This window comes from Schistocerca americana, chromosome 8, assembly GCF_021461395.2.
Source record: "Schistocerca americana isolate TAMUIC-IGC-003095 chromosome 8, iqSchAmer2.1, whole genome shotgun sequence".
Taxonomy (NCBI): domain Eukaryota; kingdom Metazoa; phylum Arthropoda; class Insecta; order Orthoptera; family Acrididae; genus Schistocerca; species Schistocerca americana.
The window spans coordinates 145,460,390-145,476,616 of record NC_060126.1 but is presented as its reverse complement, the minus strand read 5'-3'; the positions used below and the strand labels follow the sequence as shown (position 1 = coordinate 145,476,616).

General features: G+C 40.0%; 1 protein-coding gene across 1 annotated transcript in view; it reads right to left on the bottom strand.

Moving 5' to 3' along the window:
- Positions 1-522: 522 nt before the first annotated feature.
- Positions 523-16,227, bottom strand: part of LOC124544744 (aldo-keto reductase family 1 member B1-like) — a 30,901-nt gene continuing 15,196 nt past the window's right edge. Inside the window, exons 6-7 of the mRNA XM_047123404.1 lie at positions 15,295-15,443; positions 523-786 (exon numbers count right to left, since the gene is read on the bottom strand). Coding sequence (XP_046979360.1) covers positions 744-786; positions 15,295-15,443 — 192 coding nt within the window. The 3' untranslated portion in view covers positions 523-743. The remainder of the gene's footprint in view (positions 787-15,294; positions 15,444-16,227) is intronic.

Here is a 16,227-nt window from a genome sequence, read left to right as displayed (position 1 = left end):
TCTCCAGTCCCAGAAATGAAGTTTGACATTTTTAACGTTGTGAATCCTACCACTATGAATCCAAGATAAGCTGTAATGATCTGTATCAGCATTCTTAGTTAGTAATATTCTTCGTGGAACGAAGCAAAAATTAATTAGGTACCGTGGAGAGGGCGAAAGTTATTACCGTCTTTCATTACTTCCTTTCATCTTGTTAGGTAGCAATCACCAAACTATCGCAACAAAGCCTACTTACAAAGTTACAAGAACCAGGTTTAAATTATGATTCTAGGAATATTCTACAACCCCCTACTTTTCACTTAAATTGGAATTGTTAGGACAAAATTAAGATTAATTACAGCATACAAAGAAGCATTTAAACTTCCATTCTTCTCACACTCAATACATAAATGGAACAGGAAGAAATCGTAATAACTGGTACAATGGGACATAGCTCTCCAAAGTATTTTACAAAGGTTAGTGGAGTATACATGAAGATGTATTGCTACAGTGGGCTGTGAGTGGAGACTAGATATAACATACTATTGGTACACAATAGCATAACTTTATTTCAAAATAATATTTGATTGTACATGTAATACATGGAACATGGTATTACAACAACAATGGAAACAAACAAATATCACGACATCTATTACATACAATTACGAAATGTTTTACTGATTAAATTAATATGTTTAATCTGCGAATCAGGCAGTTGTCATGATGTGCCACTTCACATCAAGTTTTGAAATTTATGGACTTCAGAACTCTTCATAGAATGGGTAGTGTATGGCAGCTTTGGTCCTGAAAACAAATATTGCATTTTACATGTTATTCACAACTCCAATTAGCCAGTTATTAGTGACCTACTGAGGTTGTGTGAGCATTTCCCTTGAACTGTAGAGCACTATGCAGTCCTTAAAATGGTTAATGACCAATTTAAAACAAAAATGTTCGTGCAAGCAGCCTTCTACAAAATCAAAGCAATTTAAATATTTAATCATAAAACTCAATTCACAGGCCTTGTAGAGGTAGGATGGCTTGCACGCCTCAACAGTACATACAACCACACCATAGGCACAACAACAACAACAACAACAACAACAGAGCAATAAATGAGAAGAGGCCTGACTAACTTGCAGGTACCTGAAGAGGGACAGCAGCTTCCCAGTACAAACTGATGACATTAATGAATATGATCTTCTGTGTTGGGATTGCCAATTGCTTAAAGCAATGCAAAATTACACTTATTTCCCTAAAGCATGCAGCTCTAATGTATGGATTAATAATGATGAAATGCCCCTGAGGTATAAAAGTACTCTATTCAGATTTCTGGGCAGGGACTACTAAAGAGGATATTATTCCGGGGAAAGGGAGGGGGTTGAAACTAGTGTTTTACAGATCAGTGTGTGGGCTATTAAGATTCTGTACTGGATAGGCAGGTTGGAAAACCTAAAAAGAAACAGATATAGCCAGATGTAGTGGGAAAATAGTTAACTGCAGTAGCAGGAAGAAAATGATTTATGGTCAGTTGAGTATGGAGTTCAAGTATAATATCAAATAAAGTTAACACAAATCAAATAATTAACTAAGAAACCAGGAACGCAGCTAAGCTAAAATACAGTGAACACAGTACCGCAGCCAAGACAAACACAAAGCTAACACCAATCACAAAGTTTATATGTCAACTGGATCAGAGTTGATATAGAGCTTGAGAGAATGTACAATGAAACAGAATAACAGGCTGTATATGTGGACACTTTTTCCATGTTAAGTGACAGTATATTTTCTCTCCGAACTGCAAAACTTATCAATCCTTTGAATGGTTATGGTTTTACACATGGGCGTACAGTTTCCCAGCACTTTAGAAATAGAAACTCAGGGAAAAAGACACATTTTGCAAATATCTTTGATGTGCACCAACATGTATGCTGCGTATTTTCGTATTACGAAATTATACATTGGAATTCCACCAAACACCACATGTTACTTTCTGAATCATTGAAATCGAGATTGTGATGCGCTTTTGTAAGCCAGTCATAGCTCATGCCACGTGATCTCGCCAGCCGATGACAGCGGATATTCAGAGCACAGGACACGTGATGTCAGCCAACAGCAACATCACTGTTAAGTAGCACGAACACACAAAGAGGGAAAGTTAATAGTTTAAAGTAATATACATAGTATTGCTACAAGAAAAGCAAAGCTTTCACATATAATATTGGTGTGTAAGGTTAATAACTGCAAGAGCAGTTGCCAGAAAGCACAGATAACAGATGACAGGCGCAGCTACCATAACGTAGGAAGCCCGTATGTACGTACGTGTAAAACATTGAAAGATTACACATTATGTGTGATCAGAGGATACTCCAAGAGCATCAGAATTTTGTGAACCATACTAAAATGTGCACATTTAAAGTGCATATTAGAAGTGCACATTCGTATGTCCAGGTTCCCAATGAAGTAGACCTCGACCTGATATTAAGCTTTTCAGTGTGGTTTTCGGGATGTAAATTTTCTTGGAGCACCAGTACTGTATTATATCATGTTTGGTTCTTTATTATGGCATAATGCCATATGTGCTAGAAGATGAAAACGTGCACTTGAAGTGCAGCGAACAGTTGAAACTAGCCAGTACTGTGGAATTAAACATTTCATTTCAAATACATTGACTGCCTCTTCGGAAAAGGTTAATAAAAGTCAAATCTCTTTAGCAAAACAGACAAAAATAACTTCATTGTTCTGTAAGGCAATTAATGCTTGACTGTCAGAAAGATGGAAATAAAATAAAATCTGAAACTAATAACATATTTTAACCTTCCGTAATTGTGTCAATGTATTTCAATTCACTTGATTGCTCCCAGCCACAGATATCCTTTTCGTTTTCATTTGACTTGAGAGTGAACGAAGGGGAAACAGCAAAATCACTAAATGTAAACACAGGTCACGTGGAGACTACCCACTGTAAGTAAGACTGCTCTGCGCCAGCCCCGGATCTACAATATTTGCTAACCGAGTCAATACTGAAAAGTCCGAAACATAGAACGTATGTGTTTGAGGAAATGTAAGACATGTTACTTGGTCATAAGTGTGCCAAAGTGCAGTGCCACAACTCTTCATACAGCACTCATCTATCGTATGGCACAGTATTTCGCTCTGTGGAATTGAAACGTGTGTATTTTGTAATGGATGCCATCAAACTACGTTCAGGAGAGTGGCAATTGAAATGTTCTGTGGTGCCTCTCCTGCTCCCAGTCAGCCGGTATGACAGCCTGCCCCTCTTTAAAAAAAATCTCACAATTAATAGCAAATGGGATTATTTGTAATCATGAGAACAAGAACTCTTCAGAAAATTTACACTCTCTATTGCCTATTAGCTAATAACTTGCTGTTTTGTATGACACAAAATTAAATACAGCATACATAAAACCAATAGAGACAAGAGACAAGCCAGAAAGTACACATTTCTTCAATCCTTAGCTTCTAACATTTGTTTCTCTCTAATCTTGCTACAGCTTCCTACATGGTGTGCTTTCCTTTCTGTGAAACAATCTATTACCTCATTAAAGTTTGTCAAACATTTTGCTACATGAAAAATCGAAATGTCATTATCTAATACTGAAAAAATCTGTTAATACAAATAATACCCAAGACTGGTGTGGTTTGTTGATCTGATTGTGTCTATTTTGTCACTGTCTGCTAGATAAAACAAAATAGGCCTTTCTTACTATTGCAGCAATTTTGCAACACACCAAATAAGCGAGACTGTTTTGGCACAAATGGTCATTTTTATGACACAACAGAATATAATTCACGAAATAGCAATATCAAATACCTATTAGGCCTATACAAGCAGAAAGCTTTATGTTAGGAAATAGTTCCACATTTCAGTCATTCACACCAGTTTCTCAACCATGGGATCGAGAGTAGTATTACGAAATTTTTATATAAATTTGGAATCATCTTATTATTCCATAATTTGTATGATTTCCCCGTTTCTTCTCCTTCCTCGTTCTAACAAACAATCTTATCATCACCAATTATGTAGCTATTCCTGCCATTGTCAAAATTTGTTCACCAATTAACTTCACTAACCCTGCCGGAATCACAGGTTTAGCTATTCCACGATTATTCTCTCGTTAGGCGTTTTTACATGTTCGTTCAACACGTTTTCCGCATTACTTCCAGAATAGAACTTAAGTGACTGGCAGCTGGAAACTGTACAATAGGTTCTTACTAATGTAGCAATCTGGCCAAAAATTTTCTGTCAAAATTTCTTTACACCGAGAAGACAATACGTAATCTTTCTCACCTGTTGGTCGTTTATTTCCATTCTGGTAGTCTGAATCTAACGATTTTGCTAGTAATTAGAACAACGGTGATCATTCGCCAACCCAATCAACCACATAATCAAACAGTGACTGGCATTCATCCGTTCAGCTTTACTCTGCTCAGCTCATATAGCCCAGTCCCCTGCTGTCTAGACATCATGTACACTATGCATGCATTCAAAAATCAACTTATGATTCATTCAGGTATCAACTTAAAATCTGTTCAAAAATGTTGAAAAACCAACATGGAGGTGCTTCAAAATCATATGAATAATAGATTTGTGAAACAAGATTTTTTTTCCTCAAGAATATGAATTTGGCGCCTCCTTTTCCCAGTAGCATCTAGCTGCTTGCTGTGACTGCTTGCACAGCCAACAGACACATTCCTGTAGCTACAAGGGGGAGAATCTACTACTCAAATGCAACTCAGCTGCGCATGAGCGCGCTCGTAACTGCTAAAACGAATCTAATGTAAACAGTTGTGACTTCACGCTCAGCGGAGGCAATTTGTTGTTATGAAGCATTGCACAGACTTCCTAAAGCCTTTGACACATTTTGCTGTTGTCAGACGCTTGCATGATTGCTGTGTGTCGTTGTTGTATATGGCGCATTTCCTTTGCAATTTAAGTTATTTTCATTTTTTTCTCTCGTTTATGTTTTATTGTTTAAGTATCACTCTGCAGTAGTATCCTTTGTTAGGTTAATACCCTTCGTCAGAGTTTTGGTTCTTACCAGTCAAAATTACAAAAATTTAGCATAACACTAAAAACAATGAAAAATTCCTGGAATTCTAAAAAATTCCTGGGTTTTTCCCAGTTTTCTCATGGATGAAAAATTCCCGGGTTCTTCCCACATCTCCCAGTTGTCCCAGGTCATATACGCCCTGAATAAATGATTCAGGTAGTTCAGTGAGGCAAAAGTTAATTTGGTGGGGACAGGAATCTGAAAGTAGGAAAAAAAAGAGAAGACATATTAGAAAATGGACTGGGGGAGAGGAATGAAATTGGAGGTTACCTGGTAGATATTATTAAGAGCACCATTTAATCATTGCTAAAGCTTTGTTCGTACCCGTGGTCTAGGGGTAGCGTCTTTGTTTCATAATCAAAACGTCTTCGGTCCCGGGCTCGATCCCCGCCACTGCCTAAATTTTGATAAATAATCAGCATTAGCGGCCGAAGACTTCCGGCATAAGAAGTCAGCCTCATTCTGCCAGCGGCCTTGTCAAAGAGGGCGGAGGAGCGGATAGAGGTTCAGGGCACTCTCTCGTCCTAGGGGTGGGAAATTGCCCCTAAAGGCGGAAGAATCAGCAATGATCAACAACATGAGGATGCAGAAGGCAATGGAAACCACTGCATTAGACACGTAACGTGTATCCACAGGACATGTGGCCTGTAATTGAAGAAGTGTCATGATGATCTCTCCACTGGCAAAAGATTCCGGAATAGTCCCCCATTCGGATCTCCGGGAGGGGACTGCCAAGGGGCTGGTTACCATGAGAAAAAGATTGAATAATCAATGAAATGATAACGTTCTACGAGTCGGGGTGTGGAAGCTTGAACGTGGTAGGGAAACTAGAAAATCTGAAAAGGGAAATGCAAAGGCTCAATCTAGATATAGTAGGGGTCAGTGAAGTGAAGTGGAAGGAAGACAAGGATTTCTGGTCAGATGAGTATCGGGTAATATCAACAGTAGCAGAAAATGGTATAACGGGTGTAGGATTCGTTATGAATAGGAAGGTAGGGCAGAGGGTGTGTCACTGTGAACAGTTCAGTGACAGGGTTGTTCTAATCAGAATCGACAGCAGACCAACACTGACAATGATAGTTCAGGTATACATGCTGACGTCGCAAGCTGAAGATGAACAGATAGAGAAAGTGTATGAGGATATTGAAAGGGTAATGCAGTACGTAAAGGGGGACGAAAATCTAATAGTCATGGGCGACTGGAATGCAGTTGTAGGGGAAGGAGTAGAAGAAAAGGTTACACGAGAATGTGGGCTTGGGACAAGGAATGAAAGAGGAGAAAGACTAATTGAGTTCTGTAACAAGTTTCAGCTAGTAATAGCGAATACCCTGTTCAAGAATCACAAGAGGAGCAGGTATACTTGGAAAAGGCCGGGAGATACGGGAAGATTTCAATTAGATTACATCATGGTCAGACAGAGATTCCGAAATCAGATACTGGATTGTAAGGCGTACCCAGGAGCAGATATAGACTCAGATCACAATATAGTAGTGATGAAGAGTAGGCTGAAGTTCAAGACATTAGTCAGGAAGAATCAATACGCAAAGAAGTGGGATACGGAAGTACTAAGGAATGACGAGATACGTTTGAAGTTCTCTAACGCTATAGATACAGCAATAAGGAATAGCGCAGTAGGCAGTACAGTTGAAGAGGAATGGACATCTCTAAAAAGGGCCATCACAGAAGTTGGGAAGGAAAACATAGGTACAAAGAAGGTAGCTGCGAAGAAGCCATGGGTAACAGAAGAAATACTTCAGTTGATTGATGAAAGGAGGAAGTACAAACATGTTCCGGGAAAATCAGGAATACAGAAATACAAGTCGCTGAGGAATGAAATAAATATGAAGTGCAGGGAAGCTAAGACGAAATGGCTGCAGGAAAAATGTGAAGACATCGAGAAAGATATGATTGTCGGAAGGACAGACTCAGCATACAGGAAAGTCAAAACAACCTTTGGTGACATTAAAAGCAACGGTGGTAACATTAAGAGTGCAACGGGAATTCCACTGTTAAATGCAGAGGAGAGAGCAGATAGGTGGAAAGAATACATTGAAAGCCTCTATGAGGGTGAAGATTTGTCTGATGTGACAGAAGAAGAAACAGGAGTCGATTTAGAAGAGATAAGGGATCCAGTATTACAATCGGAATTTAAAAGAGCTTGGGAGGACTTACGGTCAAATAAGGCAGAAGGGATAGATAACATTCCATCAGAATTTCTAAAATCATTGGGGGAAGTGGCAACAAAACGACTATTCACTTTGATGTGTAGAATATATGAGTCTGGTGACATACCATCTGACTTTCGGAAAAACATCATCCACACAATTCCGAAGACGGCAAGAGCTGACAAGTGCAAGAATTATCGCACAATCAGCTTAACAGCTCATGCATCGAAGCTGCTTACAAGAATAATATACAGAAGAATGGAAAAGAAAATTGAGAATGCGCTAGGTGACGATCAGTTTGGCTTTAGGAAAAGTAAAGGGACGAGAGAGGCAATTCTGATGTTACGGCTAATAATGGAAGCAAGGCTAAAGAAAAATCAAGACACGTTCATAGGATTTGTCGACCTGGAAAAAGCGTTCGACAATATAAAATGGTGCAAGCTGTTCGAGATTCTGAAAAAAGTAGGGGTAAGCTATAGAGAGAGACGGATCATATACAATATGTACAACAACCAAGAGGGAATAATAAGAGTGGACGATCAGGAACGAAGTGCTCGTATTAAGAAGGGTGTAAGACAAGGCTGTAGCCTTTCGCCCCTACTCTTCAATCTGTACATCGAGGAAGCAATGATGGAAATAAAAGAAAGGTTCAGGAGTGGAATTAAAATACAAGGTGAAAGGATATCAATGATACGATTCGCTGATGACATTGCTATCCTGAGTGAAAGTGAAGAAGAATTAAATGATCTGCTGAATGGAATGAACAGTCTAATGAGTACACAGTATGGTTTGAGAGTAAATCAGAGGAAGACGAAGGTAATGAGAAGTAGTAGAAATGAGAAGAGCGAGAAACTGAACATCAGGATTGATGGTCACGAAGTCAATGAAGTTAAGGAATTCTGCTAACTAGGCAGTAAAATAACCAATGACGGACGGAGCAAGGAGGATATCAAAAGCAGACTAGCTATGGCAAAAAAGGCATTTCTGGCCAAGAGAAGTCTACTAATATCAAATACCGGCCTTAATTTGAGGAAGAAATTTCTGAGGATGTACGTCTGGAGTACAGCATTGTATGGTAGTGAAACATGGACTGTGGGAAAACCAGAACAGAAGAGAATCGAAGCATTTGAGATGTGGTGCTATAGACGAATGTTGAAAATTAGGTGGACTGATAAGATAAGGAATGAGGAGGTTCTATGCAGAATCGGAGAGGAAAGGAATATGTGGAAAACACTGATAAGGAGAAAGGACAGGATGATAGGACATCTGCTAAGACATGAGGGAATGACTTCCATGGTACTAGAGGGAGCTGTAGAGGGCAAAAACTGTAGAGGAAGACAGAGATTGGAATACGTCAAGCAAATAATTGAGGACGTAGGTTGCAAGTGCTACTCTGAGATGAAGAGGTTAGCACAGGAAAGGAATTCGTGGCGGGCCGCATCAAACCAGTCAGTAGACTGATGACAAAAAAAAAAAAGAAAAAAAGCTTTGTTTCAGAATCAAGACAAAATTGTTAGATGGAAGAAACTTGTGAACGAAGTTAAACCAGAAGAAATAAAAATTTCTGCAGTTTGCTGACCATGCTGGAATAAATGGTGTTCTGGGAAGAGATAATAAGACAAATGAAGAGTACAAGAAAAGAAAGTACTTTGTCCACTTTTTTCAAAAATGAGTTATGTATCCCATCAGATGTAGGACCTGTGTTGTTTAATACTGTTAATTGACCTCGGTTTGGAAACCTCTATGTACAGCAACATGCACGCTGTATATTTTTCACATTACAATATGCTGCATATTTTCGTATAACAAAAGTATATTTGAAATCCACCAAACACCAAGTACGTTAGTTTCTGAAGCATTGGAATCAAAATTGTGATGTGCTTTTGCTAGCCTATCATAGCTCACGTCACATGAACTCACCAGCCAATGATGATAGCAGATATTCAGAGAATAGAACTCATGATTTAGTCAGCAATAGCAAGACTGCTGTTAAGTAGCGTGAACATACAAATAGCAACAAGTTAATGGTTTAAATTAATATACATAGTTAGCTATAAGAAATGCTAAGCTTTTACATGCAACATTGATTAATTTTGCGCGTGATCCATTATAAGATACATCTGACAAATGTGCCAGTAAAATGGAGCTGTGAACAACTGGTCTTCTGAGCTCCAAATGCTAGTAAGCAGCTGGCCCTCAAAGTGTTAAGCTTTAAATGACAATCAAACACTCTACAATTAAAAAAATTCAAAGCACATTAGCACACGTAACGTAATTCATCTTGCGTAAAATGAAATCTACTTTGAAAGTAATGCTCTTCAAACCACCATTTGCAATATTTTCCCATGAGCTGTTAGAATTTGTTTCAGCAGTTGCACGTGCAGCCATAATGACGTAGGAAGACCCGTATGTTTGTAGGTATATAGCATTAAAAGATCTTACATTACATCATAAATGAAACAGGGCATCAGAGGATGCTTCACAAGCATCTGAATTTCATAAATCTTACTAAAATGCATAATTTGGATTAAGGTGCACATTCATGTCCAGATTCACGAATAAGTAGGCCCCAACCAGATATTAAGCTTTTCTGTGTGGTTTCTGGGATGCAAATATTCCTATAGTACCAGTAGTGCATTATCTCATGTTTTTTCTTTATTATGGCCTAATGCCATCTGTGGCAGAAGATAAAAATGTGCTCCTGAAATTCACCGAACAGTTAACACTAATCAATAATGTTTAAAATAAACAGACTGCCAAAAATCTGGAAATAAAATACAATCAGAAAACTAAAACTACAAACATATTTTAGTCTTCTATAACTATGTGAATGTATTTCAATACACTTGATAGCCCCCAACCACACAAATCTGTTTTGTTTTCATTTGATGTAATACCTTTAAACGAAGAAGAAACAGCAAAATCACAACACGTAAACACAGGTCACATGGAGACTACCCCACACGAATCTGGCAGCTTGGGTGCGCCATAAATTTTTTCCGGCAGGATCTGGCTACTTGTTGCTACTGCTGATACAGCTAACAGCTGCACTGTAATCAGCCAGGAGCAGGAGAAGGAGAAGGTAATGCTCATACGCAACTCAACTGCTTATGTGTATCAGCCAGCCCCCTGGCAACTGCTGAAATGAACCTAAAGTAAACTGTTGTGACAGCATGCTCATCGGAAGCAATTTTTTCTTATGAACTGTTGCATACTCTCCGTACTATAGCCTTTTACACATTTTACTGTTGGCAGACACTTGAGTGTGCACTGTGTTTTGTTGTTGTAAATGGTGCATTTCCTTTGCTAAGTACGTTTTATGCTTTTTTCCCTTGTTTATGTTTTATTGCTGCAGTATTATTCTACAGTAGCGGGCTAAAGTAAAATTCTTTGTTATCAGTTCTTAGCTGTCAAATCTACAAAAATTTAACTGAAAACCAAAACAATGAAAAATTCCTGAATTCTAAAAAAAATTCCTGGGTTTTTACCTTGTTCTGGTTTACGTCACCACAATCACATCAATGATACATTGCAGCTTAATTCATAGACAAATGCCCACAAGCCAACACTTCTAGAATCATACAATTCAATAAATGTACACACCAAGAATGAGAAAGCCAACGTTCTCTTCCAGTAACATATAGAAAAGCATACAATAAGGAGTCACTCTTAGAAGTACTCTAGGATGCTTCTCACACTGCTCACACATTCAAAAAGAATTGTTTACAAAGTGTACTCTTACTCAGAAGTGCTCTGGGATGCTTCTCACACTGCTCACACGTTCAAAAAGAATTGTTTACAAAGTGTACTTTAAAATATATTGAAAAACGAATTCACTTTAAAAGTATTCCATTAATAACTTCACTCACACAGGAGACCACATACACTTACGCCTATTTATACTTTACTGATATCAATATAATGGAAGGAAACATTCCACGTGGGAAAAATTATATATAAAAAACAAAGATGAGGTGACTTACCGAACAAAAGCGCTGGCAGGTCGATAGACACACAAACAAACACAAACATACACACAAAATTCAAGCTTTCGCAACAAACTGTTGCCTCATCAGGAAAGAGGGAAGGAGAGGGGAAGACGAAAGGAAGTGGGTTTTAAGGGAGAGGGTAAGGAGTCATTCCAATCCCGGGAGCGGAAAGACTTACCTTAGGGGGAAAAAAGGACAGGTATACACTCGCACACACGCACATATCCATCCACACATACAGACACAAGCAGACATATTTAAAGACAAAGAGTTTTGGCAGAGATGTCAGTCGAGGCAGAAGTGTAGAGGCAAAGAAGTTGTTGAAAGACAGGTGAGGTATGAGTGGCGGCAACTTGAAATTAGCGGAGATTGAGGCCTGGCGGATGACGAGAAGAGAGGATATACTGAAGGGCAAGTTCCCATCTCCGGAGTTCGGATAGGTTGGTGTTGGTGGGAAGTATCCAGATAACCCGGACGGTGTAACACTGTGCCAAGATGTGCTGGCTGTGCGCCAAGGCATGTTTAGCCACAGGGTGATCCTCATTACCAACAAACACTGTCTGCCTGTGTCCATTCATGCGAATGGACAGTTTGTTGCTGGTCATTCCCACATAGAATGCATCACAGTGTAGGCAGGTCAGTTGGTAAATCACATGGGTGCTTTCACACGTGGCTCTGCCTCTGATCGTGTACACCTTCCGGGTTACAGGACTGGAGTAGGTGGTGGTGGGAGGGTGCATGGGACAGGTTTTGCATCGGGGGCGGTTACAAGGATAGGAGCCAGAGGGTAGGGAAGGTGGTTTGGGGATTTCATAGGGATGAACTAACAGGTTACGAAGGTTAGGTGGACGGCGGAAAGACACTCTTGGCGGAGTGGGGAGGATTTCATGAAGGATGGATCTCATTTCAGGGCAGGATTTGAGGAAGTCGTATCCCTGCTGGAGAGCCACATTCAGAGTCTGGTCCAGTCCCGGAAAGTACCCTGTCACAAGTGGGGCACTTTTGTGGTTCTTCTGTGGGGGATTCTGGGTTTGAGGGGACGAAGAGCCACTTCCTCGTCCCCTCAAACCCAGAATCCCCCACAGAAGAACCACAAAAGTGCCCCACTTGTGACAGGATACTTTCCGGGACTGGACCAGACTCTGAATGTGGCTCTCCAGCAGGGATACGACTTCCTCAAATCCTGCCCTGAAATGAGATCCATCCTTCATGAAATCCTCCCCACTCCGCCAAGAGTGTCTTTCCGCCGTCCACCTAACCTTCGTAACCTGTTAGTTCATCCCTATGAAATCCCCAAACCACCTTCCCTACCCTCTGGCTCCTATCCTTGTAACCGCCCCCGATGCAAAACCTGTCCCATGCACCCTCCCACCACCACCTACTCCAGTCCTGTAACCCGGAAGGTGTACACGATCAGAGGCAGAGCCACGTGTGAAAGCACCCATGTGATTTACCAACTGACCTGCCTACACTGTGATGCATTCTATGTGGGAATGACCAGCAACAAACTGTCCATTCGCATGAATGGACACAGGCAGACAGTGTTTGTTGGTAATGAGGATCACCCTGTGGCTAAACATGCCTTGGCGCACAGCCAGCACATCTTGGCACAGTGTTACACCGTCCGGGTTATCTGGATACTTCCCACCAACACCAACCTATCCGAACTCCGGAGATGGGAACTTGCCCTTCAGTATATCCTCTCTTCTCGTCATCCGCCAGGCCTCAATCTCCGCTAATTTCAAGTTGCCGCCACTCATACCTCACCTGTCTTTCAACAACTTCTTTGCCTCTACACTTCTGCCTCGACTGACATCTCTGCCAAAACTCTTTGTCTTTAAATATGTCTGCTTGTGTCTGTATGTGTGGATGGATATGTGCGTGTGTGCGAGTGTATACCTGTCCTTTTTTCCCCCTAAGGTAAGTCTTTCCGCTCCCGGGATTGGAATGACTCCTTACCCTCTCCCTTAAAACCCACTTCCTTTCGTCTTCCCCTCTCCTTCCCTCTTTCCTGATGAGGCAACAGTTTGTTGCGAAAGCTTGAATTTTGTGTGTATGTTTGTGTTTGTTTGTGTGTCTATCGACCTGCCAGCGCTTTTGTTCGGTAAGTCACCTCATCTTTGTTTTTTATATATATTTATACTTTACATTTTATTCCAATGAACTTAAAATCACTATCAAATGAAAATGGGACATAAGGGAAAAGTAAGTTAACTGTATTATTTAAAAAGTAATTACCACACTGTGAGACAGGACAGTCAGTGCCTTCATGGAAAAATGTTTTTGTTTCTCTACAAAACCATGATTGCTCCATCACACACCTCTTCGCCCAAAGCAAATCAACAGCCACCAATGTCTTTCTTAAGGTGTGTGAATTGCATGAGGAGAAATCAGGACTCTATGGAGGATGTGTAAGGGCCTTCCAGTGAAATTTCTGCAGCTTACTTTAAACAACCTTGGCAACATGTGGGCAGTCTCACAGTAAGTCCTGAAGTAAGACATTCATAGTCATTTATTTGCTTCAGATGAAGTAATCATGGTTCTTTCTTAAGGTGTGTGAATTGCATGAGGAGAAATCAGGACTCTATGGAGGATGTGTAAGGGCCTTCCAGTGAAATTTCTGCAGCTTACTTTAAACAACCTTGGCAACATGTGGGCAGTCTCACAGTAAGTCCTGAAGTAAGACATTCATAGTCATTTATTTATATCTAAAAACAAAGATGATGTGACTTACCAAATGAAAGTGCTGGAAGGTCGACAGACACACAAACAAACACAAACATACACACAAAATTCAAGCTTTCGCAACAAACTGTTGCCTCATCAGGAAAGAGGGAAGGAGAGGGGAAGACGAAAGGAAGTGGGTTTTAAAGGAGAGGGTAAGGAGTCATTCCAATCCCGGGAGCGGAAAGACTTACCTTAGGGGGAAAAAAGGACAGGTATACACTCGCACACACGCACATATCCATCCACACATACAGACACAAGCAGACATATTTAAAGACAAAGAGTTTGGGCAGAGATGTCAGTCGAGGCAGAAGTGTAGAGGCAAAGAAGTTGTTGAAAGACAGGTGAGGTATGAGTGGCGGCAACTTGAAATTAGCGGAGATTGAGGCCTGGCGGATGACGAGAAGAGAGGATATACTGAAGGGCAAGTTCCCATCTCCGAACTCCGGAGATGGGAACTTGCCCTTCAGTATATCCTCTCTTCTCGTCATCCGCCAGGCCTCAATCTCCGCTAATTTCAAGTTGCCGCCACTCATACCTCACCTGTCTTTCAACAACTTCTTTGCCTCTACACTTCTGCCTCGACTGACATCTCTGCCCAAACTCTTTGTCTTTAAATATGTCTGCTTGTGTCTGTATGTGTGGATGGATATGTGCGTGTGTGCGAGTGTATACCTGTCCTTTTTTCCCCCTAAGGTAAGTCTTTCCGCTCCCGGGATTGGAATGACTCCTTACCCTCTCCTTTAAAACCCACTTCCTTTCGTCTTCCCCTCTCCTTCCCTCTTTCCTGATGAGGCAACAGTTTGTTGCGAAAGCTTGAATTTTGTGTGTATGTTTGTGTTTGTTTGTGTGTCTGTCGACCTGCCAGCACTTTCATTTGGTAAGTCACATCATCTTTGTTTTTAGATATATATTTCCTACGTGGAATGTTTCCCTCTATTATAACCATAGTCATTTATTTGCTTCAGATGAAGTAATCATGGTTCTTTCTTAAGGTGTGTGAATTGCATGAGGAGAAATCAGGACTCTATGGAGGATGTGTAAGGGCCTTCCAGTGAAATTTCTGCAGCTTACTTTAAACAACCTTGGCAACATGTGGGCAGTCTCACAGTAAGTCCTGAAGTAAGACATTCATAGTCATTTATTTGCTTCAGATGAAGCAATCATGGTTCCATAATTGTAGAAAAATATTTTCTCTCTTGCATCACAGTGGCACAAATATACTAACTGTTATGGTGATTACTTTTGAAATAATGAACAGTTTACTTACTTTTTCCCATCTGTCTATATTTCATTTATCTGTCCCTTGGACAAAACAATGAAAAGATCAAGTTTAGGCAAAAATCTGTAACTTACTCATTAAATGCGCAAACCCTGTAGTTCTTATTGAAAGTGTCAATGTAAGCTAGGTCTTCAGCATTCAGCTCAAAATCAAAAACATTGAAGTTCTCCTTAATTCTTTCCTTGTGGACAGATTTTGGTATTGGAACTGTGCCAATTTGAATCTGAAACAAAATATAAAGGCGTATTACAAACAAATCTTGATAACCATAATGTTTTATGTTTAATGATTAACAGAAAGCACCTCAGCTGTATTAACACGTTTATTTGCTTAGTTTTGTTCTTAAATCATCATCAAGTTGCTAACATGTGTAAGTTGTCATCTTCAAGATAATAATCAAAGTAAAATATTGTGTAATAGTAGAAGAGGTAGCTTTCATTCCCTTTAGTGTCAGCTGTGCTGCTCAGTATGATTATTTGCTGCATGATTAATCGATTTACATATAGTAATGTTTTTTAAAAAAAATTGCTTTTCCTTAAACAGCACTTTACATCACACCAGAAGTGTGCCCTACCTGTAATTTAGAACTTTGCCTGAAATTTAGAACTTTTTTATCAGCTATAAGTATTCATTAATCACAAGCTATCATGTGCTGGAAATTAAAAGTGAAGCTTGGCATTAACACTTTGGCAACTAAGACCAATGGCAACTCAGGTCACAACACTGCACTAAGCAGTGCACTTAAATACATCTCTATCCGCAATGTTTCACAGTGCATAAGCCATCAATCACTCAACTACCGTATTTACTCGAATCTAAGCCGCACTCGAATCTAAGCCGCACCTGAAAAATGAGACTCGAAATCAAGGAAAAAAATTTTTCCCGAATCTAAGCTGCACCTGAAATTTGAGACTCGAAATTCAAGGGAGAGAAAAGTTTTAGGCCCCACCTCCAAATCGAAACAAAGTTGGTCCATTGTAATATGAGACACAATTTAGGTCAAATGA